The following is a 27,475-nucleotide window of genomic DNA, read 5'->3' as shown; positions in this document are numbered from 1 at the left end:
ATCAGAATATTTGTCATTGATCGTCAATACTGTAGTAGGAATAGCTGCATAGTAAAGTGTACGTGGCTCTCACATATTGGCCCTTTACTATGAATGCGCTAACAGAAAAGGTATAGTCTAATAGTGACAATGTGAAATAAATCTAATCAATAAATATTATACACAGGAACCTGTCCTTCATAGCTATAAACTGCAAGATTAAAGAGCAGAGTCCTTCGTCCTGATCTACTGATTTCCATATGTTTCCTCTCTGAATGTGTTTCTTTATCTAGCCGCCCCCTGAATTTTTTCAGGACGGTTCACGTTCTAGTAGATAAACAGTAAATGATGGACATCACTTCCGGTCTCATATCATAAAGAGCAGTATGGAGGCAGGTGATGAAACTCACCTTGACAGTCTGATCTCAGAGAGTGGGCGAGTTCACTGGTAAACCGCCTGTAAAGAATGTAAGTGGGAGAGGCTATGGTTCACAGATTACCGCATTCATCATGTCAGTTTACCTTACAGTACAGTTGAGGGTTCATTATTTTGTTAACCTGCTGGTTTCCAGACAAAAAAAAAAGGAAAATGTAAAATGTAACATAATCTGGAAATCACTGTAATCTGTAAACTAGAAGATCCTCATATATGCCTGTGCGATGTACTCTGTAGGAAGAAAATGTTGCTGCTTGTTACTGCATCAAGTGGCTCTGGCATTTACGTATTACAATAATTACTAGACAAGTAATATTTGTATATCTTGCTATGTATGAGATTACATACACATCTCTGAATGACTGGCCTATGTGTAGTCCATATCGTTATTTCCATGAATGGAAGTGAGGTCACATCATAAGGCAGAATAGTTATTATTGAATTTTTACAGAACAAGAAATTCTTATGAAACTGTTAATATAGAGGTTAGAATGCAGCCAAAGTGTCTTAAAAGGGATATCCACCTGTAAAACCCCTTTTCAGCAGCCTCTCGGTTCTGGCTCCTTCAGTCCGCCATGCTCCTGTTTCCTGGCTGTCAACTTATGGAGTGGATGGGAGCCAGATGTGCTGCTGCGTATAATGACTGGCCTCAGTGATGACACATCTCCCAGGCGGTACGTGACTCAGTGACAACCCCTTTAAAGCTGTAGTCCTATCTTCTAAAGTTATGGCCTGTTCCTAGGATGACTGCAGGAAGACTACAATGTACAGCATGTTTGGAATGTCTTAAGACTCTTTTCTTTGCATTTTTGTCTTGTGGCACCTTGCTAAAATAAAAATAAAAAATGTTTCCCCCATAATTCTGCACTCAATACTCCATAATGAGAAAGTTAAAGCAGAATTGTAGATTGTTTTGTGAGTTTATTGAAAAGGAAAAGCTAAAGCTTTGCATGGATATAAGTATTCAGACCCTTTACTATGACACTTGAAATGTAGCTGTGGGGCCCCCCAATTCTCTTGATCATCTCTGGGATTTTTCTACACCTTGATTTGAGTCCACCTGTGGTAAATTCAGTTGATTGGACATGATTTGGAAAGACACATCACTGTCTATATGAGGTCTCACAGCTGACAATGCATATCAGGGCAAAAACCAAACCGCAAGGAATAAAGAACTGCCTGTAGAGCTCAGAGACAGGATTGTGGGGAGACACAGACCTGAAGAAGTGAAACATATTTATGATGCACTGAAAGGTCCCAAGAGCACAATGGCCTCCATAATTCTTAAATGGAAATAGTTTGAAACAACCAGGATTCTCCCTAGAGCTTGCTGTCCCAAGAAATGAAGTAATCGGGGTATAAAAGCCTTGGTAAGAGAGGTGACCAAGAACCAAATGGTCACTCTAGCTGAGCTCCAAAGATCTTGTGTACAGATGGAAGAAACTTCCATAAGGTCAACCATCACTGCAGCACACCACCAATCTGGGCTTTATAGCAAAGTGGCCATAAAGAAGTCTCTTCTCAGTAAAAATACACATACCCCCCTCCCTTGGTGTTTCCAAAAAAGCACCTGAATGACTTTCAAACTGTGAGAAATAAGATTGTCTGGTCTGATAAAACCAAAATGGAACTTTTTGGCCTCAATTCTAAGCGTCATGTCTGGAGGAAACCAGGCACTGCTTATGACCTGCCCAATACCATCCCTACAGTGAAGCATGGTCGTGGCAGCATCATGCTGTGGGGGTGTTTTTCAGCGGCTGGAAAGGGAGACTGGTCCAGGTTGCGGGAAAGCAAAGTACAGAAATATTCTTAATGAAAACCTGATCCAGTGTGCTCTGGACCTCAGAGTGGACGACCTAAAAAAAATGGCATTAGGCTACATGCACACGACAATGAAAGACGGACATGTGATGTACATTTTTTTTAACGGCCATCACACGTCTGTTTTAAGACCAATGGTAGTCTATGGGGTTATTCACACCACAGTTTTTTGGACTGTGAGTGAAATACGCACGTCAAAAAATAGAACATGTTCTATCGGGTTTTCACTGACAGACTGCCCCCAAATAATTCAATGGGTCCATTTTTAACGTCCGTGTCTCAAAAAGGCATCAGTGAAATAGAAGTTTGTTAAAAATGTCGTGTGCATGTAGCCTTAGATTCCCAAAGAACACTGGAGGCTGTAATCACTCCCAGAAGTGCTCCATCTAAGTAATAAGTAAAGGGTCTGATTACTTATGCCTGCTGCTGACATTGTCAAAGACTCTCTCCTGTTCAAAAACTTCTCCCTCAGCATCATAGACCTAGCCGTCTCCTGGATCTTCTCATACCTCACCAACAGAACCACCAGCGTTTTCTATTCATACACCACCTCCTCACGCCCCCTCTCTGTTGGTGTACCTTAAGGCTCTGTCCCTGTTCCCCTTCTTTTCTCCATTTATACATTCGACCTGGCATAGCTCATAGAGTCCCATGGCTTGCAATACGACCTTTATGCTGATGACACTTAAATCTACCTCTCTGGCCCAGATGTCACTTCCCTGCTATCCAGTATCCCAGCATGTCTGTCGGCTTTATCTTCATTCTTCTCCTCCCGCTTCCTAATTCTCGACATGGAGAAAACTGAATTTATCATCTTTACACCATGTCACTCAGCCCCCCTACCTGACCAGTCCATTACAGTTATTAGCACAATGCTTTTTCCAGTCTCTCAGGTCCGCTGCCTGGGGGTAACATTTAATTGTGCCCTGTCATTTATGACACACATCCAAATCCTCACCTCGACCTGCCGCTTTCAACTCAAGAATATCTCTCATATTCTCTCCTTGTTTACCCCCTAAGTCAACTAAAATGCTAATGCATGCCCTCGTCCTCTCCTGCCTGGACTACTGCAACATTCTCCTCTGTGGCCTCCCATCTAGCCCTCTCGCTTCCCTCCAATCTATTCTCAACTGTGCTGCTGCGTTTAATTCACCTTTCTCCTCATTTGTCCTCTACCGCTCCCCTATGCCAATCCCATTTATTGGTTCTCCATTGCCAGCAAATTCAGTTTAATATACTACCAAATACATATAAGGCTGTCCACAACCTGTTCCTTGCTTGCATCTCTGACCTGCTCTCCTGATACATCGCTACACGTAATCTCCGATCCTCACAGGACCTACTTCTCAGTTCTCCTGTCATCTGTTCATAACACAATATACTACAAGATTTATCACGTGCCTCTCCCCTACTCTGGAAATCGCTGCCCCAGTACATCAGACTCTCTCCCAACATTCAAACCTTCAAAAGTAACCTGAAAACCCACCTCTTCAGGAAAACCTACCACCTGCGATAAGCATGCAGCCTCCACACAGCCAGATAAGTAGCCTCACCTACTGTGTTCTTCCCACTTTAAGCTCTTGCAGTCAGGGTCCTTCTTGTTTATTCTATTTTTATATTATATTTGTGTAACCCACTCTTGATGTACAGCTCCATGGAATTAATGGCACTTTCAAATCAATAGTAAAAATAATAAATAATAATTTCACATTATATGATCTGGATTTTTTTTTGAATGTATAGCCTCCCTGGTTACACCTGTTGATTTTTCGGCAGATGATCACTAACAAGCTTTCGTAGTAATGCTCATTAGCATTCATCTGGCAGTCTAATACTGCCCAATGAATGAGCAAATGCTCGTTCATCAGGCAATCCAAATCTTTTGACAGGCTAAAAAAAAAATCATCTCTTGCAGCCGGTAGTTTGTGGTGTCTAATCACGATCTGCTGCCGGTGTTCTGTCATTCTGGTGGAACTTATCGATATGTGATTCTCCTCTAATCCACCAATCAACAGCCTCACACACAGTCACACACCCCTGCAAATCCTCCAATCGCTATCCTGCGGGTGCAAATGTAGGCGGATCCTGGTGGAGGAGGTCGCTAGTGCCTTTAAAGGACGTGTTGAGCTGCATGCAGTCCTCCTCCGCCAGGACCCGCCTACATTTCCACCCGCTGGATAGTGATTGGAGGATTTGAAGCGGTGTTTGACTTTGTGTGAGGCTGCTGATTGGTGGATTAGAGGAGACTCACATCTCTATAAGGTCCACCAGAATGACAGAACACCGGCAAATAATGATTCAGTATAGGGACGAGCCATGATATAACGATCTCTCCTCCCTATACTGAGGAGGAGATTGCTGTATGTAATAGCGGTTGTCTCTTCCGCTAGCAGGCAGACGATTACCGGGAAGAAATGCTTCCTTTTACGATAATCACTGGCAGAATCGGGCTGTCTAATACAGCCTTAAGGTTCAGGGAAGCCAGACCTGCTGCAGTCACCAGGACAGATTCCAGTTGTCTTCATGAGACAACCCCTTTAATCAGATCAATGTATGTACCTTAGTATTGTATCGATTTTGGATGTATAATGTAAGAACTAGTGTTGTTATTCCACATATTGAATCTTGTATTGTAAATAGAAATATTTATTCTTCTTCCTAATGTACACAAAATACACTTTTTTACATTTTCAATATTACGTGTCATGTAATGACCTGTCCAGTACCTGTACTGTGCTAAAATGTTTGTTTCCTATATACAATAGCAATGCTGTATTTGTTTTACTTGAAATTCTAGATACAAAGTAGCATTCCACTGCAGAAAGAGTTACGGCTGTATGTGACAGACACTACTCTCCAAGTGCCATCTGAGACCTCTATAAATCCTAGAATCCTGACAGTTTGTGTTTTGCCATCTTGTGCACTGGACAACACACTGTATGACAATTTTTCAAAGAAGTTAATTTGCATAGTATTTTTCAAGGATGCAGTGAAAGAAAACGGTAAGTCGCATATGTATATTTTTCCCGATGAGTTTGAATTGTTGATATTAGAATATATTTGGCTGAGTTCACAGCACTGCTAATTCATTATCATTGTTCTGCTCCGTTGGAGCAATAGCAGAACAATGAAAAATACAAAAAATGACGGATTCGGCACATAACTTGCCTGAATGGAGCCAAACAAATCCCATTGACTATAATGGGGTCTTATCGGTTTTCCTTCAGGAGTTCACCTTATTAGCAGAGGACTCTTTTCTCCGCTGTTTTTGACGGAATCTGCGACAGAAGCCCCAAACACAGCCTTCAGCGCAGAAGTGGACAAGTCTTTAAGCATTTATAGAATATAATAATTATATAGATGTTAAGACATCACCTAATTTTGTCATATAAAAAAAAAATGTAACCAATTGCTGTATTCTGTGCATAATGCAAGTAAATAATGTTTTTCGTGTCAAAAACAGGGCAAGTTGACCTTCATAAAAATGGATCTCAGAACAAATATAGTTTATTCTATGGAACACGTACTTTAGCAAATCTTTCCCATTGTCTATATATTTTGTCCTGTCATTCAGTAGTCATTTTGGATGGCTGTAGTGTACACAGCACAATTTGAAATGTTTTTATTGGCAGGCGGGATAATTTGTGTTGAATGCACAGTTCTCTCATTACAAAAGCCCCTTTTATCCGGCACTTCTGCCATTAGCGAGCTGACTGGCCCTGTCAGACTAGATGAACTGGATTCTTCAACTGAGGCTAATGCACTCTGCACCGTGAAAGGTTGGTACAAGAGCAAAATAACAAGCACATGTCATCTTACCCTTTTCACTTTCATATTATCAGATAACGTGTTATATAGTTAGATGTAATGCCCAAATAATTGTATGCACTATCTAAAGCATGGCGGCTCTTCATGTGTCTCAACTTTCTTTCCACTGTGATTAAGATATGGCATACTTTACTCCATCGAGCATAACTAGATATTTGTGTTTCATTGTGAGGTAACCACTCTTTTCAAGATAGTAAAAGAAGAACTCCTGCCCTTACTCTCTGACTGCACCTAAGTACCAATGACTAGAAGCAGGGTTCTACCACGTCTGCTGTCCTCTAAGTTAGAAGTAGTATCTATATGTGACACCGTCACGCCTACCTATACTTCTAGAGGAGCGTGATGTCACTGGCGCTCCGATCTGGAAACGTGCTGCCGGCACGTTTTCCAACTACACTGCCTGACTGCTTCCACTGGACTGGAGGATCGGGACAACTATCAAGTATTCACCACTACGCATCAACATTGCGGGATCTCCTCTAGAAGTACAGGAAGGTATGACGGCGATACTACTTATAACAGAGCACAGCAGACATGGTAGAACCCCTCTTCTAGTCATTAGTACTTAGGTGCAGTCGGAGAGTAAGTGCAGGAATCCTTCTTTTACTTCTTTCCTTTTTCATTGCGGCGCTGACCGTCCTTGCAGCATACATTTTTAAGTAAGAGCGCCAGTAAACTTGTTTTATTTCTTTTCGAGATAGGATGCCCATGGGAATATTTTCTCAATGATGCAGGAGTGGTGTGAGATGCCTTGCAGAATTATGGACAATAGATAATATTCACATTTAGTGATTTTCTAGAAAAATCTGGATTATGGGCACAGTCACCATTTTCCTTTTTTTTCAAACCTCTAGCTATGTAATAAGGGTCAAATGTTTAAAAACCATGGACCTCACTGAAGACCTAGTGTGGCTGGTGGAGTGGCAAGTTTATACCAATAACATGTCATGGTATTCAGGCAACCAAGGAGGTCTCTGCAGCAGAGAAAGGACATTTCTCCACACGGGGTTCTGTAACACCCGGAACAGGGCCTGGATTGCTAGAATTGGGGAAAGAGATGGGACGGCTCCCACTCCACTAGTATTATAGAGCTGTTGTAATGAAGCTCATTATGCTTTACCCGGGAAAGCTCAATGAGAGTAGTTTGAGCCTCTCAAGCAGGGCTCCTACACTGCCTATACGTATTCAATAACTATCTCTCCCAACATCATCCAATACCTATCTTTCCCAACTCCATCCCTGCTTCCACATACCCATTCAGATCAGCTGAACATGTAAGTGTATTTTATGGGGGGAGCAGATAGAGCTGCCAGGCACTTCTGGTTGTGGCTTGTCTCCTGGGAGAACAAAAAGATTAGGCAAAAATATTCATTTTGCCCGATCCTTGTCTCCCCCGACTGATGATGAGTCGGGAACTTCCCACACCGTTCTCGGGGGTTCGGCTGACAAAAGACTTAATAGTATGGCCAGTTCTAGTCTGGGAAGGAGAGGCATTGTGAAACCAGCGAGAACTACCAAGATGATGGTATGAACTATGTATGTTTTGAGGTGTTAATTATTAGGTCCAGGCCTGGACAGTTAGGGACAGTAAACTGTATGGAGTTCTATGGTGATATAGGTTTTGGTCAAAAGAACTACAGAGTTTCATGTCTGTCTTAGATGTGGCTGAACTACAGCTGTCTGAAAATCATATAAGTACAACCAGAATAATTTCAGCTATAAATGACAGTATGTTGGATTTGTAGCCCAAGCTGTAGAGGAGAACAGCTTGCAGTTGAGGAGACATCACATCATTACATGTTCCATTAATTACATCCACTGGCATTCCGTGACATTACATGTCTCTCCACTTTAAACCATTGTAGAGCCTTGCATCATCAAGTGTTTGATTTCTAAGAGAACCTAGAGTAGGATAAAGATTAAGGTGGTCAGCCCTTTCCAAGGCCGTCTATTACCTATAGCAACCAAGCCAAACAAAATGAGTCATTTCTCAGCTTGATATTACCTCGGGTTCTGAGCCAAAACATATAAAGGCTGCAAAAGGTTAGCCTACCCTATGTATGCTTATACTGTATATGTGTCATATATTTGAGAGTGCTAGATAGCCTTAAAAAAAGAAAAACATAAATACGTAAAATATAGGAGTCCTGTTTGTGGGGGTTCATTAATCTGCTCAATTTCCTGAAACTTTTGACGATGATTACGAATGCAGGATAATTTTCCTTACTTGTTGGCGTCTGTGTTTAATGTTGTTTCAGACCTGCAATTATAACTGGTTAGATAAATGGTGTTAGGGCAGAGCTTCCAGTGTGGTGCCAATTTGTAGGGCTAATTACCACAAATACTTAGCGTTGTTTACAGCAAAATCTTTTCCACTTTGCTTCATACGTTAAGAATCGGAGAAAACTGTTTCCGATGTTTTCTCTCATATAATGTATACAACTGAGACATATATGTGGCACCAGTAATCATTGATGTCACTGTGTGTCTGCTTGTCTTCAGGGTATATACACCGGGCAGCTTACGGCCACTTATTGACAACAGAGAGGTCCTGCTTGAGTATATAGATTGATCAGCCATAATATTAAAACTTGTGAAGGAAGTGATATTGATGATATTGACATTGATCACTGGCCCATGTCAAGTAAACAGTCCTTGAAGTTAATATGTTGAAAGCAGGCAAAATTGTCAAGCCTAAGAATTTGAGCAACTTTGACATGGGACAAAATATGATAGCTAGGTGATTCGATCAGAACATCTCCAAAAGACAGGTTTCGTGGGACGTTTCTGGTATGTTGTAGTTAATACCTACCAGAATTGGTTCCTGGAAGGACACCGGGCAAATGGATCAGGGTGCCAGTGGTTCATTGATGTACATGGAGAAATAAGGCTAGCCCCTCTGGTCCGATGCAGCTTGCTGGTCAGAGAGCCAATGCTTACTCCTGACAGTGCCCACAATGAGCACTTAACATTAGAACTATACCATGGAACATGTAGATAGCTGAGTAGGTGTGTGTCGCTTACCTGGGGAATGGATGGCAGCAGGATGCACTTTTGGAAGAAAGCATGTCAGCAGAAGCAATGTGATGGGCAGGGGCGGATTGGCCAAAGACCCTACAGGGAAATTTCCTGGTGGGCTGATGCCCTGGGGGCCGCCCAAGTCTGCCTTGCAACCGCTGGCCAGGTACATGATGATATGATGCACAGCAGCATCAAGTACATATTCACCTGCCCTGCCTACTTGTATTGAACCGTCTTCTGTCATTTTGGACTCTCCTAAAACATGTGGCCACTTTGAGGTTTATTTTCCAGGGCTTCTTTAAGTTCCCAGTCTGCCCCTGGTGATAGCAATGATATGCTGGGAAACATTAGATCCTGGTATTCAAGTAGATCTTAGTTTGATACCAACCATCTACAGCATCATGGAGCTAGAGTAGAATTCTATCTTTTATGCCAGGAAGCTGGTGTGAATGATGATAAATCTGCTGCCCCAGCCTACATCATGTCCGTGTCACACCCCCTTTTTGGAAAATGGCGAGGGCAGCAGCGAAACACCATTGGGCAAAGTTTTTTCACTACACAGTGTATGGTGTCCACTTTCCAGCGCCATGGCAGCCCAAAACAGCAGACCAGTGGGGGTCTGACAGCACCTCCACTGATCTGATATTGTTAACCCTTCCGGAGGATAGGTGACAATATCTGTAGCTGGGAGAACCCCTTTAACTCTACAAGGATGTTTCTGAATGTTCTTGCAGAGTTGGGAACTGACTGTCAGTGATGACAGTGCTGTGTGTAGTAACAGTGCTCCTGTCCTGGCAATCATGTGAATATTGGGGGCCAAGTACCTACACGAGCTGCTGGGTCTTAGCAGTTAAAATACCCCCCTGAGACACAAAGTGTAAAATAAAAAATGTATATATATAAGAGAAAAAAAAGTTGCCACCTCCAACGAACACCGCTGCTTATGTCCCTGCCCCCTGCAACTGTAAATTGTATATCCCTTTATATCAAAACAACAGTAATGAAAAGGGGACATAATTTAAAAAAATAATTGAGTTATTTAAAAAAATTAAAAATGTGAAATCCCGATTTTTTTTTTTTTTTTTTTTTTTATTCCCAGTAAAAAAAAAAAATTATAAAAATATTCTCATGCATCTTTGAAAAAAAATGTTACATTATTTAAATAAATGAACAAAAAAAAACTTGTGACTTTTGAAGATGCATGTAATAAAAAATGCGTCTGATCAGGAAAGGAGGTAAATGGCCTAGTTAAAATATCTTACTTGTGTATACAGCTCCTGTGCAGACCTATGTTCTCCATGGTTACACACTACAGACAATCCCCATGTGTAGTCTGATCCAGCAGTCATATGTTGCTCTGCTCTTTTTTCTCCTCTGACAAACCTGTAACATACATTTTGCTATATCTCTCTTATCTAGACTGATTATTTGATGTAGTTGTATTATATACACACACACAGTGTAAAGGATTTGTGTCTTATCGTGTGATGTCCATATGAGTAACAGATATAAAATTTTTCTTTTTTCTCTATAGGGATAATTATTGGAGTGAATGAGAGAGAATCTTACTCTTGGCCTGTGTGTAACCTATGTGGAAGCAATAAACTGCGACCATTGACCCAAAAAAGGTAACATTTCTTTGGCTGCAGAAGTATTGCACTTATTTTCTGCTTGTGTGCAATATCAGTCTGTTTTTTTTATTTTTAAATGCACCTCATTTATTTTCTGTGTCTCGCAACCAAGGTAATATTTTATTATGTCCATTTTTTGGGCTATCATAATTGCATGTCAGCTACATTTGTGAACATATGCTGTTCTCTCCAAAGCCGGGCGCAGAGATTGTTCTTAATTTTGTCAGCTAAGGCTACTTTCACATTCGCGTTTGGTGCGGATCCGTCACGGATCTGCATAGACTGATCCATTCATATACTACAAACGTCTGCATCCGTTCGGAACGGATCCATTTCTATTATCTTTAACATAGCCTTGCACACCATTGAAAGTCAATGGAGGACGGATCCGGTTTCTATTGTGCCATATTGTGTCATAGAAAACAGATCCGTCCCCATTGACTTACATTGTGTGTCAGAATGGATCTGTTTTGCCCAGTTTCGTCAGATGGACAACTAAACACTGCAGGCAGCGTTTTGGTGTCCGTCTCCAAAGCGGAATGGAAACTGAACGGAGGCAAACTGAGGCATTCTGAGCGGATCCTTTTCCATTCAGACTGCATTAGGGCCAAACTGATCCGTTTTGGACCGCTTGTGAGAGCCCTGACTGGATCTCACAAACCGAAAGCCGAAACGCCAGTGTGAAAGTAGCCTAACAATATAATGTCAATGAGACTGATCCCCCAATGTCTCTGTCCTGCAATAAACATAACATCATAAAGCATCAAAGATACAGACTGTCCGGACGGTTTTCTGGTCTTGTTCAGTTGTTTGTTCCATCCCAAAAATCAATCCGTGTTGTTGGTCTTGGTGAATTATTTATAACAGGTTCAACATTCACTTAACAATCAATAATTATGTTCACAGATAAATTGTGCTGCACTATCACTGAGTAGTGGAATTTGAGCCTTCCTTAATGCTTTTCCAAGGCAAACTAGGATTGTTGTTCAATACATCTGGTGCCTACAGGAATGTCTCTTGTAGAAGATCAAAGTTGGTGATATGTTCAATGCTTTGTAGGGGAATATGAGACACTGATGTTCCCTATTATGTCAGAGCCATCAGAGCTGCATGGCTTCAACCCTTCTACCATATATATAGTGAGGGCATGAAAAATGTCTGTCTTTACTGTACGTCTCACAGACTGTTCACAGCAGGAGATCATCCTGGGTGTATTTACTTGGTCCAGGGCTACACAAAGTTGACCAGCAGCTGCAGCCTATTGTGTAATGTAGGCAGAACACAATTCAGTGACTGTAACATTCAAAATATTTACTTGTGTATTATAATTGTGATAATTGGGTGTGCAGCAACCCAGAGGGAAGTGCGGAGAGGAGAGTTGGAGTGGTAGTTGGCATAGCAGTCTCAGGACTGACAGTGATGAAGGGTCAGTAGGTGTTTCCCCCGTGGCATACTCTGGTTGGAGTCTCCTGGCTGATGGAAGGCAGGGTGCCCTTGGGTTGTGGTACAGGTAAAACACAGGAGACTAGTGTAAGTGCAGTGCGGTTGAACAAGCTACTAGAGAATTCTCCTGGTATACACAGCTACAAACACTTTCACACACAATGGAGGCACAAATATTACAACGGTTTCAACAAAGTCTGGCTGACCCAGAATTATCTCCAAGGTCCCTCTCGGATGCAGATCCTTACATGACATTTCCAAGAGGTGGCTGCTCGCATATACAATTTTTTTTTCTATAATTTCTAACAGCAAGGTGCAAACTCTAAAAGCAAAGTAACGAAAGCTGCCAACTTGTAAGAAAAAGCTGGCGGAAACCAGAGACCCTGACTAGAGCTATTAGGTCTATTAGCCGTAGATGCGCGTTACCCTCACAGATAAAAAATCTTGCACTCCCTATTCAGCTGGTCACAGTGTCAGAGGTTCATACTAGAGTCCTTAGGGCAGGCATGTCCAAAGTGCGGCCCTCCAGCTGTCGCAAAACTATAACTCCCAGCATGCCCTAATCCAGGCATGCTGGGAGTTGTAGTTTTGCAACAGCTGGAGGGCCTCACTTTGGACATGCCTGCCTTAGGGCATCAAAATGGTTGGCAGGACTTGAAGTAGCACCATCAGCAGCCTTGGTTCAACACACACCTCCCACTGAACTCAATGAGACCAGGAAGGCCAAGCCTAAGGACTTAGGCCTTATTTACAGGTCTGTGATGAAATCTGTGATAAGATGGTCAATGATTTATCCATTAAGATTTTCATGACGGAAACGTGTTTGGTTCGTGTGTCAGTTTTTTACTGTCCATGTGTCATCCGTGTTCCACGGACACAGCACAGCTGAAAATAAATTTTCAGAGCACCTCCTATAAATGGCCCATGAAACACAGAAGACATCCATGGGTCTGTGTTCTTCATAGATCTATAGACTATAATGGGGGTTATGGATCCGTAAACACAGAGAAAAATAGGGCATGTTTCTGTGCTAAAACCATAGACCCACAGACTATGCTAAAACACGGATGTGTGAGTACACGACCGTATGGCTTTTTCAGTATTTTGCGATCCACAAATACGGAACGGAACAGCTGGCCCCTGATAGAACAGTACTATCCTTGTCTATTATGTGGACAATATTAGGACATGTTCTATCTTTGAACGGAACGGAAATACGGAAACGGAAGGCATACGGAGTACCTTCCGTTTTGTTTTGTTTTTTGCGGATCCATTGAAAGGAATGGTTCCGTATACGGAATGCAAAAAAACAGAACGGAAACTGAAAAAAAAAAAAATGTTTGTGTGCAAGAGGCTTAAAAGAAATGGGTGCATGTGCTGTCCATGGAGGACATAGATAGCACAGGTCTGTGAATCTGTGACATGTGAATAAGGCCTTAAGCGCTACCTTCCTTCTAGAAAGCATCTCAGGAGCTGGATCAACCTGCAACTTACAGTCTATATTTAGAGGCATAACACAGTATTTTCTATGCAGATGCGATAAACCAGTACAGGACATCAGGAGTATATCACATCACATAAATTGCTATAGAATATCCCTGCTTTCACCACGAGCAGTGGCCTAGGCAGAGGGAATTGCCCTTTCTATGTTTTCTATATGTAAAACAGGGTTGATATAAGCAACTCCTCAGAATTTAGGAACAAATTGGTGAAATGTAATTACTGGAAATTGTTTATCTGGTAACTATGATCCCAGTTGTCATCATTCATTCTTAAAATAAGCAAATCAAATAAGTTGTCCAAAATAAATAGAAACTCGGGCAGCAGCTGTTAATGGCCTAAAATAACAAAAGAAGCAATACTTATCACTTTTTTCCTCTGTGTCGTCCTGTGCTCTGGTCTTCCCTGCCAGTGTTTCCTTTCTTGGCTGCAGTGGTGACGTTTGGTGCACACTACTTCACCACTACAGCCAATCGCTGACCTCAACGTTTTTTGCCATCCAGGATTTCTGAGAAGATCATAATGAGTGTACCTAATTTTATGTGAAGATTATGGATCTGTTATATTCTTTAAAGGGAACAGGTCACTGGGATTTTGTGTATAGAGCTGAGGACATGGGTTGCTAGATGGCCACTAGCACATCTGCAATATCCAGTCCCCATAGCTCTGTGTGATTTTATTGTGTAAAAAAAATGATTTGATACATATGCAAATTATCCTGAGATGAGTCCTGTCCCTGACTCATCTCACGTTACAGGACTCATCTCAGGTTAATTTGCATATGTATCAAATCGGTTTTTTTTACACAATAAAAGCACACAGAGCTATGGGGACTGGGTATTGCAGATGTGCTAGTGGCCATCTAGCAACCCTTATCCTCAGCTCTATGGCCAAAATCCCAGTGACAGGTTCCCTTTAAATATTGCTTCCAATCATGCAAAGTCATGACTTAACCATTGGTCTTTGTTGTTTCTTCTAGATGCCCATTTTACTGTTGTCAGTGCAGTTCAGATGTAAGCTCTCCAGTTATTAGGATGCAATTGGAAGTATTTGTTCAATGTCAAGCAAGGCCACAATGTAAAGTGAGATTAAAGGTAACATTTTTAACTTACTGTATTTTTGACCCTATAAGACGCACCTGTCCATAAGACGCACCTAAGTTTTAGAGGAAGAAAATAAGAAAAAAATATTTTTCATTAGAGCTCAGATCAGACCCCCAATGTTAGTCAGAACTCGGCGCAGACCCCAATTTTAATCAGACCTCAGCTCAGACAAAAAAAAAATCAACTTACCCCTCCTGTTTTGGACACTGCCGCTCCTACAATCCAGCGGTTTTCCTGCTCTTCCCGCTGTGAAGACCAGGGAGCGGTGCCTACAGAGCCAGCACAGGGAACGCTGTATTCATCCCTTTCCAGTCCTGTTGTACTAATAAGCTATTCCATAATGGAAGCGCCCATTAGTATCCACCCTGTAACACGTACTGACATTTCTCCATCACTTTTGGGGGGGGGGGGGGTATTGTGCCTTTATAGGATGAAAAAAACGGTACATACAGTGGTAGATACTATGCGGATCATAACTGGACTAAGGCATCATCCACTGAGACATATTAAATCTCCTTCCTAGCTCCACATTGCACAGAACCATAAGTAATACATATCTCATCTGTGGGGTCATACTGTACCTCCATATGCCTCTGATTTTCTTCAGCCTTATTCTTTTTTTTTTCCTTTGGATTCCATATGAATCAGACATGGTGCCGCCGGTGCACCACCAGACAGGCTCCATTGACATAGCTTTGTGGACGAGGAGCCTTAGGCTGAGTTTATATTTTTAATTTTATGAAGATCCAACTTCCGATTATTATGTTGATTGTTAACAGTTGTATCAAAAGTGATTATTATTTTTTTTCAATCGTATGTGAGCAATTCCCTTATAACAGATCACAGTCTTGCATTAGGAGGCCAGTCACTGCTATGTTTATGACTGAAAGAAATTCCTGTTTCCATGCTGCAGTCATCACAGCCTGGCTTGATAAAATGATCATTTTTAACCTGATTAATTTCAGTTATGGTTTTCATTATCGTCAAATGGAAATGATTGCTTTCTTTACACACAGCTTTTTTCGCTACGTGCACATTTAAATCATAGCATAGAAATCTAAAAAAGCTATCAAGATAAACAGAGACACAAACCAAAATTCTGTTCTGTATTTGACTAGGTGGGGGCTTAACTTGGGTTAACACACATATTCCAGACCAATAAGATTGATCTTACAGATTATGAAATTAGTTTCTATTCATCTATTCTATAATTCCTAAAATAAAGCTTTTCTATTCAATATAATGGAGCTATCTTTTAGAAATCTTTCAAATGCTGTTTAGTTGGGAAATCACTGCGATTGGCAATCAGTTTATATGCAAGTCAGATCAGTTATCCTGACAGATGAGACAGATATCAATTAATATTGCTGATTGGAGAGAAATTGGTCAGATATCTATATGTTTAAAGGCCTCTTTGCTTGGGCCAGAAGTCTGAGTATTTATCCGGAAGAAGCGTTCCTATAATATTTTATATTATATCCATATTACAGTCGGCAGAACTTCTCCTGTTTACATAGGGTGATGTTTTGACGATAAATGATCATTTCATGATGGTTTGCCAGCTGATCGGGGTGCGGTAACACGTGGCAATGACTGGGCAAACAAACATTAGTTTCCGATCCTTTAGCCACACAGCGGTCCTGATGCTGCCATAGGACACCTCCAAATGGTGCTGATTGGAAAATATGTAAAAAAAAATATATATTTAAAAACAGTTTCATTTGTTTACATTTTCTCTACAGCTACGTGAAGAGACCATTTCTTCTATTTTGGGTTCTTTCTCCAGTAAGGATGGGGTATGTCTTATAAGGTTAATTTGAGAATGCTTTGGTTAGTTTGTTGCTTATCTCTAGATCAGTGCGCTGGTTAAATATTATCTGACTAAAGAGGGGAATGTTCTCCTACCTTTGCAGCATGATACTCCTAAAATGATGTAACAATTTAATAGAGAGTTAGACCAGCACCACCAAACTCTGTATAAAGGGAGTTCAGGCGCACGCTACCATGGCTGCAGTGCAAAAGCAAATAAGGACTGCAAGTAGCAGCATACTGCTTTATGCACAGACACATGCAAATATGGAAAACATGAATAAATGTGCTAAAAGGCCAAGAGAGGCAAGACTGTAGGTCCTGTCACTGGTAGATGGGCCCGACATATTATTTCTTGATCATAAATATGCGCAAAGAGCTTCTAATTTTTTATGTAGCAAGTATAGCCGTTATGCAGTTTACATTAAGGGTCCGTTCACACGTCCGTAGTTCTAGGTCTGCATCCATTACGCAATTTTGCGGAACGGGTGCGGACTCATTCATTTCAATGAAGCTGCTAAAGATGTGGATAGCACACAGTGTGCTGTTCGCATCCGTAGTTCCATTCCGTGGCTCCGCAAAAAAGATAGAGCATGTCCTATTCTTGCCCACAATCACGGACAAGAATAGGCATTTCTATCATAGGGCGGAACTCACACGGGTCGGTATCTGTGTTTTGCGGATCTGCAATTTGTGGACCACAAAACACTTACAGATGTCTGAATGGACCCTTATTCATGTTTTCAAGGTTTGGATGTGTCTTGGGCACGAAGCAGTATGATGTAACCGTTTCTCACAATGTCATAATGCTGTCCAATACAATAAAAAAAAAAAAAATCTTACACGTGAACGGCAACACAGCATGTAGTGAGATGTGATGCAATTGTGCACTATGTGATAAGTTAACTCTTTGTTAGCAGAAATGTTAGATATTGCTGGTCATTATATTTAACAGAGTACATGGAAAAGCTGCCAGGTTAGGGCTCATGCACACGACCGTGTGCTGGCCTGGCCCATGCTGCGGACTGCAATGTACGGGCAGCGACCGTGGGGCCGCCGCATGCGGATCACGGGCACATTCACTTGAATGGGGTCCAAGATCCGCATCTGGTCCGCACCACAAAAAAGTAGTGCATGCACTACTTTTTTGCGGTGCGGAGGCATGGACAGAAGACCCACGGAAGCACGGATATGGCCTAAGTGAATGGGTCCACATCCGTGATGGGACCGCAATACGGTAACGGCCGTGTGCTTGAGCCCTAAATGTGATAATATTAACTCCTTCCCAGATCTGCACATAACTTTACGTGCAAGGGGTGGGTGGGGGTGTTTGGAGTGGGCTCACGATCGTGCTTCCTACATGGCGGGTGACGGCAGTGTAATACAGCATACACATGACTGAGATCGGAGATCACAGGGTTATGATCGGTTGCTATGGAAGCCTGGAGCCTTGTGAAGTCTCCCAGGCCTGCTATAGGAAACTATCTGTTAAGCCTTTCCTGCTCCGTACAGTATTAGAATGAAAATTTATGCAAATCGATTTCGGATGTTTCATCCAAAGTCGATTCGCTCATCCCTAGTTATAATTGTTTCATTGTAATCTTAATGACCCATAGAATAAAGTCATTTTTAGCAAACTGAACACTATAAAAGAAAAAAAAAAAGGTGGAACTGCTTCCGACCCCCCCCCCCTCCCCCTCCATTTCCATTTTTTGCAAACTCCCTTTTTACCTGTTTTTTTTTTAGGTTTGTGTATGTAATCATAACCATAGGAGGGAAGAAATGCAAATGAGCTCTTAACAAGCTTTGCCTCTAATGCCACCAGATGTAAGGCAGCTATCCTATAAGTCAATATTCAGCTCTTAAAATAAGCCTTGAGACATGACTTGGATATTAAATAAGTCAGCAACTCATCTGCAGACAGCTGTTTTGGGGTGATTGCCCTCATCAGTGCAGAGCAGAGTGTATTGGCTTAACTGGGTAGGAGGTCTGTGTCCGAGCAAGGTCTCCTCACACTGATTAAGGTGCTCTCTCCCTAAAGAGAGTTAGTTTCCCCCTTGCTCGGACACATGCCTTCTACCCAGTTAAGCCAGTACTCTCTGCTCTGCACTGATGAGGGGCAATCACCCCAAAACAGCTGTCTGCAGATGAGGTGCTGGCTTATTTAATATCATAACCATAGGCACAAATCATTGTTTGGCCTAAAAGGAATAATGCAATCATTAAAAAATTGAATATTTTTCATTGGCTTTTTTTTTAAATCCCATCCCCTGCAGTATACATAATGTCCCCCATCATTGTACATATATGTTGTGGCCCCCAGCATTATTGATGTCCACCATAGTGGCCCCCAGCATTAATGATGTCCCCAGAGTTACCCCCAGCATTAATGATGCCTCCCAGAGTGGCACCCAGCATTAATGATGTCCCCCCATAGTGGCACCCAGCATGAATGATGCCTCCCAGAGTGGCCCCCAGCATTAATGATGCCCAGCATTATTGGTCCCCCATAATGGTGCCCAGCATTAATGATGTCCCCCAGAGTTACCCCCAGCATTAATGATGCCCCCCAGAGTTACCCCCAGCATTAATGATGCCCCCCAGAGTGGCCCCCAGCATTAATGATGCCCCCAATAGTGGCGCCCAGCATTAATGATGTCCACCATAGTGGCACCCAGCATTAATGATGCCTCCCAGAGTGGCCCCCAACATTAATGATGTCCCACAGAGTTACCCACAGCATTAATGATGCCTCCCAGAGTGGCCCCCAACATTAATGATGTCCCCCAGCATTAATAATGTGCAGCATTTTTTTCTGCCGATTTTTTTTTTTTAAATTACTCACCTCATCTATTTGCAAGCGCAGGGACAGTCGTTCTTCACTTGATGTAGAATGACCTGTGCTCCCAGTGTGGTGATGTCACCATGCGCTCCTAACTATCATGCTGGAAGCACATAGTGACATCCTTACGCTGGGAGTGCAGGTCCTTCTGCATCAAGAGAGGAGCAACTGTCTCTGCATGTGCAAGTGGATGAGTTTGTCTTTATTTTAACCCCTACAAATCCAATTTTTGCTAGTGTATCCGTTTTTAACAGCTGTTAGATGGGTTCAATTCTGTCTACGCGGCTGTTAAAAACCGTTACATTGTTTTCAATGGGGTCCGTCTGAATGTGGTAACAGCCCAAAACAGGACTTGTCCTATTTTTTGACGCCCGCTATTCACTTGTCGTTAAAAAAAAAATTGCCATGTTAATAGCCCCATTGACTTCAGCTGGTTCTAAAAACACAGCCATTTTCGAATGTGAATGTAGCCCTAGGCTACTTTTACATATGGGTATTGGCATTCCGGTTTTGAGATCCGGCAGAGGGTCTCAAAACCAGGCCAAAACGGTTCTGTTTTGTCCCCATGCATTCTGAATGGAAAGAAACCCGTTTAAGATGCATCAGGATGTCTTCTGTTCCGTCAGCATTCCGTTTTGTGACCGAACACAAAACCACTGCAAGCTGCGGTTTTGTGTCTGGTCATCGAAACAGAACAAACCGGATCCGTCACTAAAAACAATGTAAATCAATAGTGACTGATCCAGTTTTTTAGGATCCTAAAAAAACGGATGATCCATCACCCATTGACTTTCAATGTCTTTAGTGACTGATCCAGTTTATGTCCTGTTGCGATTTCACACAACCGCATCCTAACGGAACGGATGCATCCTGATGTGTAATGCAAACTGAACCATTTTGGTCAGGTTTTGAGATCCTCTGCCGGATCTCAAAACCTGAAACCAAAACTCACATGTGAAAGTAGCCTTAATGAGTCATGTACAGTTAGGCTGGGTTCACATCTGCCCGATCCGGCACAGCTGGATACCACTGCGCAACACCAGATCCCTATTCACTGTAATAGGATCCGACGGCGATCCGGCCACTTACCAGCGTATGTGCTGGCTTTCAGCTGGACAGAAAGTGCTGCATGTAGCATTTCTTGTCCATCCGAGGCCCGGCATGGATACAGTCTGTTCCCCTGATGGAGCAGACTGCCGGAATTAAGGACGCAGACGTGAACCCCTTTGCTAGCAGTGATGATCATTCACCGATAAGCAGCAGTGGGGCCATGTGGAAAGGCATCTCATTGGCTTATCAGCAGCAGACATTGTATAACAATCCAGCAGGTTCTTGGCTCACCTGCACTCAACTGTCTGGGCTGTAAAAGCCTCATAAACTGGGAGAGGCCTTTGCTGTTGATTTTTTATCTTAGTTATGTACTGCTTTGAACAGAATGTACAGTGCTGTTTGCTGAGCACACATGCCTTTATCTGCAGCGCTACGAGGTGAATACTGTCCTGGGGAAGGAGCTGGGTCCAGTCCACTGCCACGTCCACTGTGTGGCCAGCATTGTGAGCCTAGAGGAGATCAGTCTTCTGCAAGCTGCATCCAGTGGAGATCAATGACCAGTGGACCTTGCCATGTGGTTACCTGCGCCTGGACTGAGGAAGAGTCTCTGATTTTATGTACATGTAAATTAAAGCCATTTTCCTGTCATTCATTTGTGTTTGTTTTCCTCCTTTCTGATATTCTGGTTCTGTAACAATTTCCTCTTTCCACAGGATAGGGGATAACTATTAGATCGATGAGGGTCTTACCACTAGGAGGTAGCCGAGCGCTGTTCTTGGCTACCTCCAGAACTCCCTTGGAAATGAATGGAGCAGCCGCGCACATGCCTGACCAGCTGCTCTGTTCATTTAGGGGTGGGGGCTCCACAAGGTAGGAGGTCAATGTTCCCAGCCGTAGGACCCCCACCGATCAAATAGTTATCACCTATCCTGTGGATAGGGGATAACTTTACATAACCAGAATACCCCTCAAAAGGGTTTTCCTATAATCAACACTTACCCAGGGGTGTCCCTTCTAAATGGAGCCACAGTCCCGTCGAGCTATTCCAGCTCTACGGGACTGGCAGACCTAGCCAAATACAGCACTGGGCTATCTCCACCAGTCCCATAGACTTTGTGACCACTGCTCCATTCAAACATGTAGCCCCCATCCTTGTGACCAGTGGTTGGACCCCCAGCGATCAGTTATTACCTATCCTGTGATGATCAGGGCTGATAATGGAAAGAGACCATTGCTTCACTACAATGCCTTTACCCCTGTCCTAGTGACAAAATCTGGGTGACAACCTTTGTGGGAGTGGTGGTAACGGCAGTAACCATGTTTATTGTCACCCAGCTTTCCCAGAAAGTACTGAAATCCAGAAACGGCTAAAGACTAAGCGCTATGTGTGCTGTGTATGTACGGCGTCATTATGACCTGCTTAACACTAGGCGCAGGTAGTTTCTGTTCAATGGACTTTTACCAGTCATTAAAAGGGCACTGAAGGACAGGCTGATAACATATTTATACCGTACAACCTTTGACACTTCAGCTGTTATGGAACTACAACTCCCAGCATGCACACTTGCTCAGAACATCCACATAAATGTTGGTAATTGTAGTTGCTGACCCCCTGCCATACAGTTATGTACAGGTTCCTGGGTTGTCACGTGACAACTTTTATCATTACAGACTCCTAAAGCCTGTCACGGTCAATGTACGGAACAGGAGCTTCACCGTGTAGATCAGTGCATGACATAAGCATTCCTACCTACCTGTCCCAGAATGTGCCACAGCCAAGTAGATTAGCTTCTAATGGCCTGACACAGCCCTTACAGTTATTGATTAACCTGAGTAGCGGTGCTGTGTGTGTAATCTGCCGCTCGTCCAGATGTAGCAGATCTGAGTTTGTCATGTGGAACGATCTGGAGAAATGCTGTGGCTGCATGATACTCCTGCAGAAGAGTACAGACCAGTGACAGCTCTGCTACATCTGAACTGTCCTGATACCAGTTATTCCATCTCCCCCCCAATAAACCATAGACACAAGTATTGGTGCATTTTACGGTTTTATTCTTAAAAATGCTGTAAAAATGATCATATAAAAAGTTGAGCATGCTCATTTTCTGTCCCTAATATCTACAATACAAAGTCTCTTTGTCTCCAATGTACCATAGCTGCATCAATACAGGGTATAGAAAACCAAAATTACAAAAATAATTTAAGGAAGGGAAATGTCTTAGCTTTGTTTTATAGAGAGGAAAAATACATATTATATATAAAATATATTTATAGTTCTATATTTCCAGGGTAGCACGGTTATTGGCTACACATTCATTAGAGAAACTGAAGACCAGCACAATTTCTATTTGGCACTGCCCAAAACGTTCCTTCCCCATACAGTACTTCCAGCGACAGGCGGCTTGGACCAGGCAAGGCACTAACAGAACCTGTCCAATGCTTCTGCTACTGGGATGGCTCCACATGGGTTCTAGCAGGACAAGGCACTAGACAAGCGGGCACTGAGGAGAGGGTTCCATGGCAAACAACAGTCCATGCCAAGGCTCACAGTCCGTACCTCCCAGCATGTGTGCCAGGCTGAGACCTGCCTCACCATCCATCAGGAGGCTGGCAACCCTGCACCTTTAGTTACAATACTTGATAGGAAGCCAGCTCTTTGGCACTTGATTGCCTGGCACACATGGGGCATTAGAGCCCACACTCCCAGTCCCTTCTGCAAGGTATTGGCAACACAGCTTTATTGCACTATTAGAGTATGAGAACAGTCTGCTGTCGGCTCAGTCTTAAAAGTCCCAGCATGGGGGGCGGGCAGCCCTCCCTGCTCACTGGAGCCCTCTGCTGGGCTGAGGTATTCAGAGTTGGTCACACAGTCCTGGTGCTGGGGGCAGGTTACCGGCAGTCTAAGCCCCCCAGGCTGGAGAGGAAGGTGCCGGCGGTGGCTGTGGGGGGCAGCTGCTTGAAGAAGTGCCTGAGGTTGGTTAAGTCCCTGGTCAGCATGTCGATCCTCTTGTGCAGCTTGTCGTTCTCGGAGGAGAGCTCCAGCAGCTTCTGCTGCATGTCTATGTTGCGCTTCTTCGCCTTGTCCCGGCTCTTCCTCACGGCGATGTTGTTGCGCTCCCGCCGCTGCCGGTACTCGGGGCTGAAGCGGTCGAGGTTCTTCTTGCCCGCCCGGTCCTTGCTGGGGGCAGTGGACGAGGCAGGGGAAGGGCAGGCAGAGCTGGCGGCACTGGAGGGCTCCGGGGAGGTGGGCGGGGTGGGCTGCAGGCTCATGCTGGTCTGGGCACAGGTGGCAATCTGACAGGGCAGGGAGGAGGAGAGGTCGCTGTCACTCCACTCGGGCTCCCGCTTCAGCTGAGGCACGTGCGCCTTCTGCTGCGGGGCCAGGAGCCCGCTCAGGTAGTCGGCCCCGCACTCTCCCCGCTCGCCGCCGCCGCTCTTGTGGTTGCTGTTGAACAAGTCCAGGAACAGCTCGTCGTTGCACAGCTCCAGGTTGGGCACAGACGACATGGAGTCAATGTAGGAGCTGAAGTCTATGGCGCTCTCATCGTCGTAGATGGCGGAGGCAGCGCTCAGCTCTGCCAGGCTGCTGCTGCTCACCGGAGGCTCCGTTTCCTCGCACATGGCCCGAGGCTTGCAGAGAGCAGGGGAGCCGCTCACTCTCTGCTCGTAGAAGTTAGTGGGCTCCATGCACCAGCCGGCATAGGGAGACACACAGCGAGGCTCCAGGCTCATGGACAGGGCGCTCATGTGAGTAGCTGGTGGCACAGGAGATGGCACTAGGAGCGCTCAGGATCAGCTGTCACAGGACCGTACGGTGCGCTCTGTGGCCGCTAGATGGCGCTGCTTGTAGTCGTTGTAAGCGTGCTGCTGTCAGTGAGAGCCGAGAGCGCTACAGCTGGATATATAGTTCCCGGCTCCCGCCCGCCCTGACGTCCTGGGAGGGAGGGGGAGGTGCCGGCCCGGGGCCTTAACCCCTTCGGTGTGCAGTCTCTCAGAACCTCTGCTGTCTTTGAGGAGCTGCTCGCCCATGGTAGTTGCTTCAGTGACTTTTTTGACACATGGGGGGTGATTTATTAATGCAGTGATGCCAGAAAAAATTGTGTATAAAAATAGAACATTTACCAGCACAGGAGGCAATGGTGCATGTCGCATCACATTTTTCTGTCAGTTTTCTGAAGAAGAAAAAAAGAATGTCAGGTAAACCGGGGCGGTGTGTGCCATGATGGAGGCGATGTCACGTGCCGATAAACAATAGACCAGTGTTCATACAGATGCCCCCTGAAATTTCCTTCTCAGTGCCTGGCACATCTTAGTTCTTGCCTCTATGCATGTGGTGCCATTTCACTTATAGAGCCCATATAGAAGCTGTTATAGGGAATATCATGAGGGACCGGGCAGTCCTAGACGTGGACTGTGAGGACTCTGGAAGGCTGGTTGGGCATGTGGGAGTTCCACAGACTGCTCAGCCATATTCAGAAGTCCCATAGGGATGTGTGCATGCTGGACCTGCCGCTCTGTTCATTTTGGGGGGCTCCGAGGGGTACGGTATCCCTGTTCTAGGCCCCCACCGATCTAATAGTTTTTGGGGATAACTTCTCATAACCGGAAATACCCCTTTAAGCCGCTGTTTCCCTTTTCACCTGCCTACTGAATAAACATGCATGCTTGGCCGATATAGGCTTAGGTATGGCAGATTCGAAGGAGATCGTTCACATCAGATGTCTGGCAGATGTGGCCGATATCGCTTGGATCAATAGGTCATAAATAGAGATGAGCGCATTTCATGTTATGAAATTCATTCACGCTTCGTTTGGTGGTAAAAGCAGAATTCCGTTATGGATTCCGTTACCATGGACCATAACGCAGTTCTATGACGGAATGCCTTTAGAGGCATTCCGTTATTCATTCCGTCATAATAGAAGTCTATGGCCTGCATAAGGTATCCTTCCCATTTCCGTTATGCAGGAGGACGGAATCCATAACGCGATTCTACTTTTACCGCCAAATGAAGCGTGACTGAATGTCAAAATATGAAACTGATAATTGTCGTTTATATTGGTTAAAACTCTATAGATGTAAATGCACCCTGAAGTACAGCTGCTATAGTACAAAGGGGCACCCTCCAGAAATGTGCAGTCACCTGCAGTGTATGATCACGTGGTAGACACATAATGCCATTTGAATAGTGAAATTCTATATGATTTATTGCTGTGAGACATTCTGACCTTTATTTTACCTGAAGGGGTGTGTGTATAGTAAAGCACAGCATGTTCTGCTCTAAAGAAGGTGGCACAGGCAGAATATAGCAATAACGTGAACGTTTAACCCTTTCTGGGGCTGGCTCTCCATCAAGAGACTGTGCATGTAGACTTAGTGGCAATGCTCTATGGGAAACAAATATGCAAAGCAGTATCTTGCAGGGAAAGAGAACCATTTCGCTAGCGCCACCTTCTGGAAGGGCCTCCCTGTGAGTCAAAGTCCAATTTTTTTAACAAGCCTTGGACCTTGAGAAGGCAGCCAAGCCAAGTATCTATCTGTACACAACTGTTTTAAGTGCTTGCCTCTCATCAGTATGGAGTAGGATTCTGGCTGGCTGAGTGCGAAGCCTTAGGCAGGTGGTGGCACTCCTGAAAGAGGTCTTCTGTGTATGGATACTTATTGGGATAAAATATGCAAATAGATTTCTCCCTGGGAAAGAGAACCACCTATTAGAAGTGGCTTCCTATGGGTCAAAGTCCAACTTGATAACAAGCCTTGGAGCTCTTAGGCAGCCACTTACAGAAGATGGCGCCAGCAAGATGGTTCTCTTTCCCTTGGAGATACCTTTTTGCATTCTTCTAATGATAGAATAGTTATGTATGTTTCAGATTTCACCTTTAAAAAAGTGAAGGACAACGGTGAACATGACCATCATATCTGTTTAGAAAACACAAGACCTGACACTTTTATGCCATATTTATTACATTAAGAAAGCTAAAAAAAAGACCTTGACCACCAATACTAAACTAGTCCTGGTCCCTGTTTTGGTAGTTGAGTGTGAATTCACATGTTTGAGATTGGTAGCAGACACTTCTTTAACTGTTTTATTCTTCTGAATGAGGCTTGCAAAAAAAAAACCTGAATCATTCCACGTGCTTCTCCACTCAACAACAACATTTCTGCAACAGATCAGCCATGTGTGAATTCATCCTTATAAAGCTGCAGACACTCCAGGTGCATGTCGTGTACCAACTTCCTATGGCATGATTTTACTGAATAGTTATATGGTTGTGCTGATGCCCAAGAGGCTATTTTGTAAGTCCAAGTGATAAAGCAGGGAACCACATGTTGTGTTGGATTATGCCCAGTGTTTTCTTTGCTCGGTCCCTCCTAATAATCCTTAATACAATCTAAGGGGAAGTGTCTGGAGCCGTACTGTGTGAAGGATGGACAGAAGGCCTGTCGGTACGGGGGACACGTGGAAACGAGTGTGGAGGAAGCAAAGCCGGACTTTGCTGTCCTCGGGCCAGCTGGAGTGGTGAGCAGGTTATCGGCTGATACACAGCTTTTTTTTAGAAGGACGTTTATATGGATTTGTTATCAATGTGGGGTTAGGGTTTATCGGAAAGCATACTGTATGTATAATCCTTGTACAGTGTATTCTCTTCTAGACGCAATCTAATACCTCAATAAAAGTGGAGGCATATCGAGTGGCGTTTTGTAATAGAAGTTGCCAGCTCCGATCGGATGCAACCTGGCACGGAGTGGTTGAAAATCAGGATTGGCAAAAAGACGAAGATTCCAGTCAGAGAAATTAAATCAAAGTCGAATCTTTTTTGGACTGTCTTATAAAATTCCATATGGAGTGGCAGTATGGGCTCTACAGTTTCCCATGGCTTTCGTATTACTGATCCACAATCGGTCATAATGTGAGTGAGGACTAAAGCTGGCCATACACATTAGTCTTCTGTTGGCCGAACTGCTGAGAATAGTGGCTTCAGCCGAGTGTGTGTGTGTGGTGAGCTCTTGACTC

At 43.7% G+C, this 27,475-nt stretch overlaps 2 protein-coding genes across 5 annotated transcripts in view; one reads left to right on the top strand and one right to left on the bottom strand.

The window, feature by feature from the left end:
* The window catches only part of SPIDR (scaffold protein involved in DNA repair), a 451,973-nt gene extending 430,862 nt beyond the window's left edge, over positions 1–21,111 (top strand). For 3 of the 4 annotated variants that reach the window (XM_044294548.1, XM_044294546.1, XM_044294550.1), the window contains 6 exons: positions 5,034–5,238; positions 5,869–6,015; positions 10,620–10,713; positions 14,639–14,753; positions 16,505–16,558; positions 20,892–21,111. In XM_044294548.1, the coding sequence (XP_044150483.1) occupies positions 5,034–5,238; positions 5,869–6,015; positions 10,620–10,713; positions 14,639–14,753; positions 16,505–16,558; positions 20,892–21,020 (744 nt within the window). In that variant the 3' untranslated portion in view covers positions 21,021–21,111. The remainder of the gene's footprint in view (positions 1–5,033; positions 5,239–5,868; positions 6,016–10,619; positions 10,714–14,638; positions 14,754–16,504; positions 16,559–20,891) is intronic. The other variant, XM_044294549.1, reaches the window with a different exon arrangement.
* Positions 21,112–22,498: 1,387 nt separating this feature from the next.
* CEBPD (CCAAT enhancer binding protein delta) lies at positions 22,499–24,353 on the bottom strand. The gene has a single exon (XM_044294403.1). The coding sequence runs from the start codon at positions 24,208–24,210 to the stop codon at positions 23,353–23,355; it is 858 nt and encodes a 285-aa protein (XP_044150338.1). The 5' UTR covers positions 24,211–24,353; the 3' UTR covers positions 22,499–23,352.
* Between the last annotated feature and the right edge of the window lie 3,122 nt (positions 24,354–27,475).

Source organism: Bufo gargarizans, chromosome 5, assembly GCF_014858855.1.
Source record: "Bufo gargarizans isolate SCDJY-AF-19 chromosome 5, ASM1485885v1, whole genome shotgun sequence".
Taxonomy (NCBI): domain Eukaryota; kingdom Metazoa; phylum Chordata; class Amphibia; order Anura; family Bufonidae; genus Bufo; species Bufo gargarizans.
Note: the sequence above shows the minus strand (reverse complement) of the source record. Positions and strands in the feature narration are given on the sequence as shown.

Coding starts and splice junctions, on each gene's coding strand:
- CEBPD (XM_044294403.1), bottom strand. CDS start 24,210: ATGAGCGCCCTGTCCATGAGCCTGGAGCCTCGCTGTGTGTCTCCCTAT.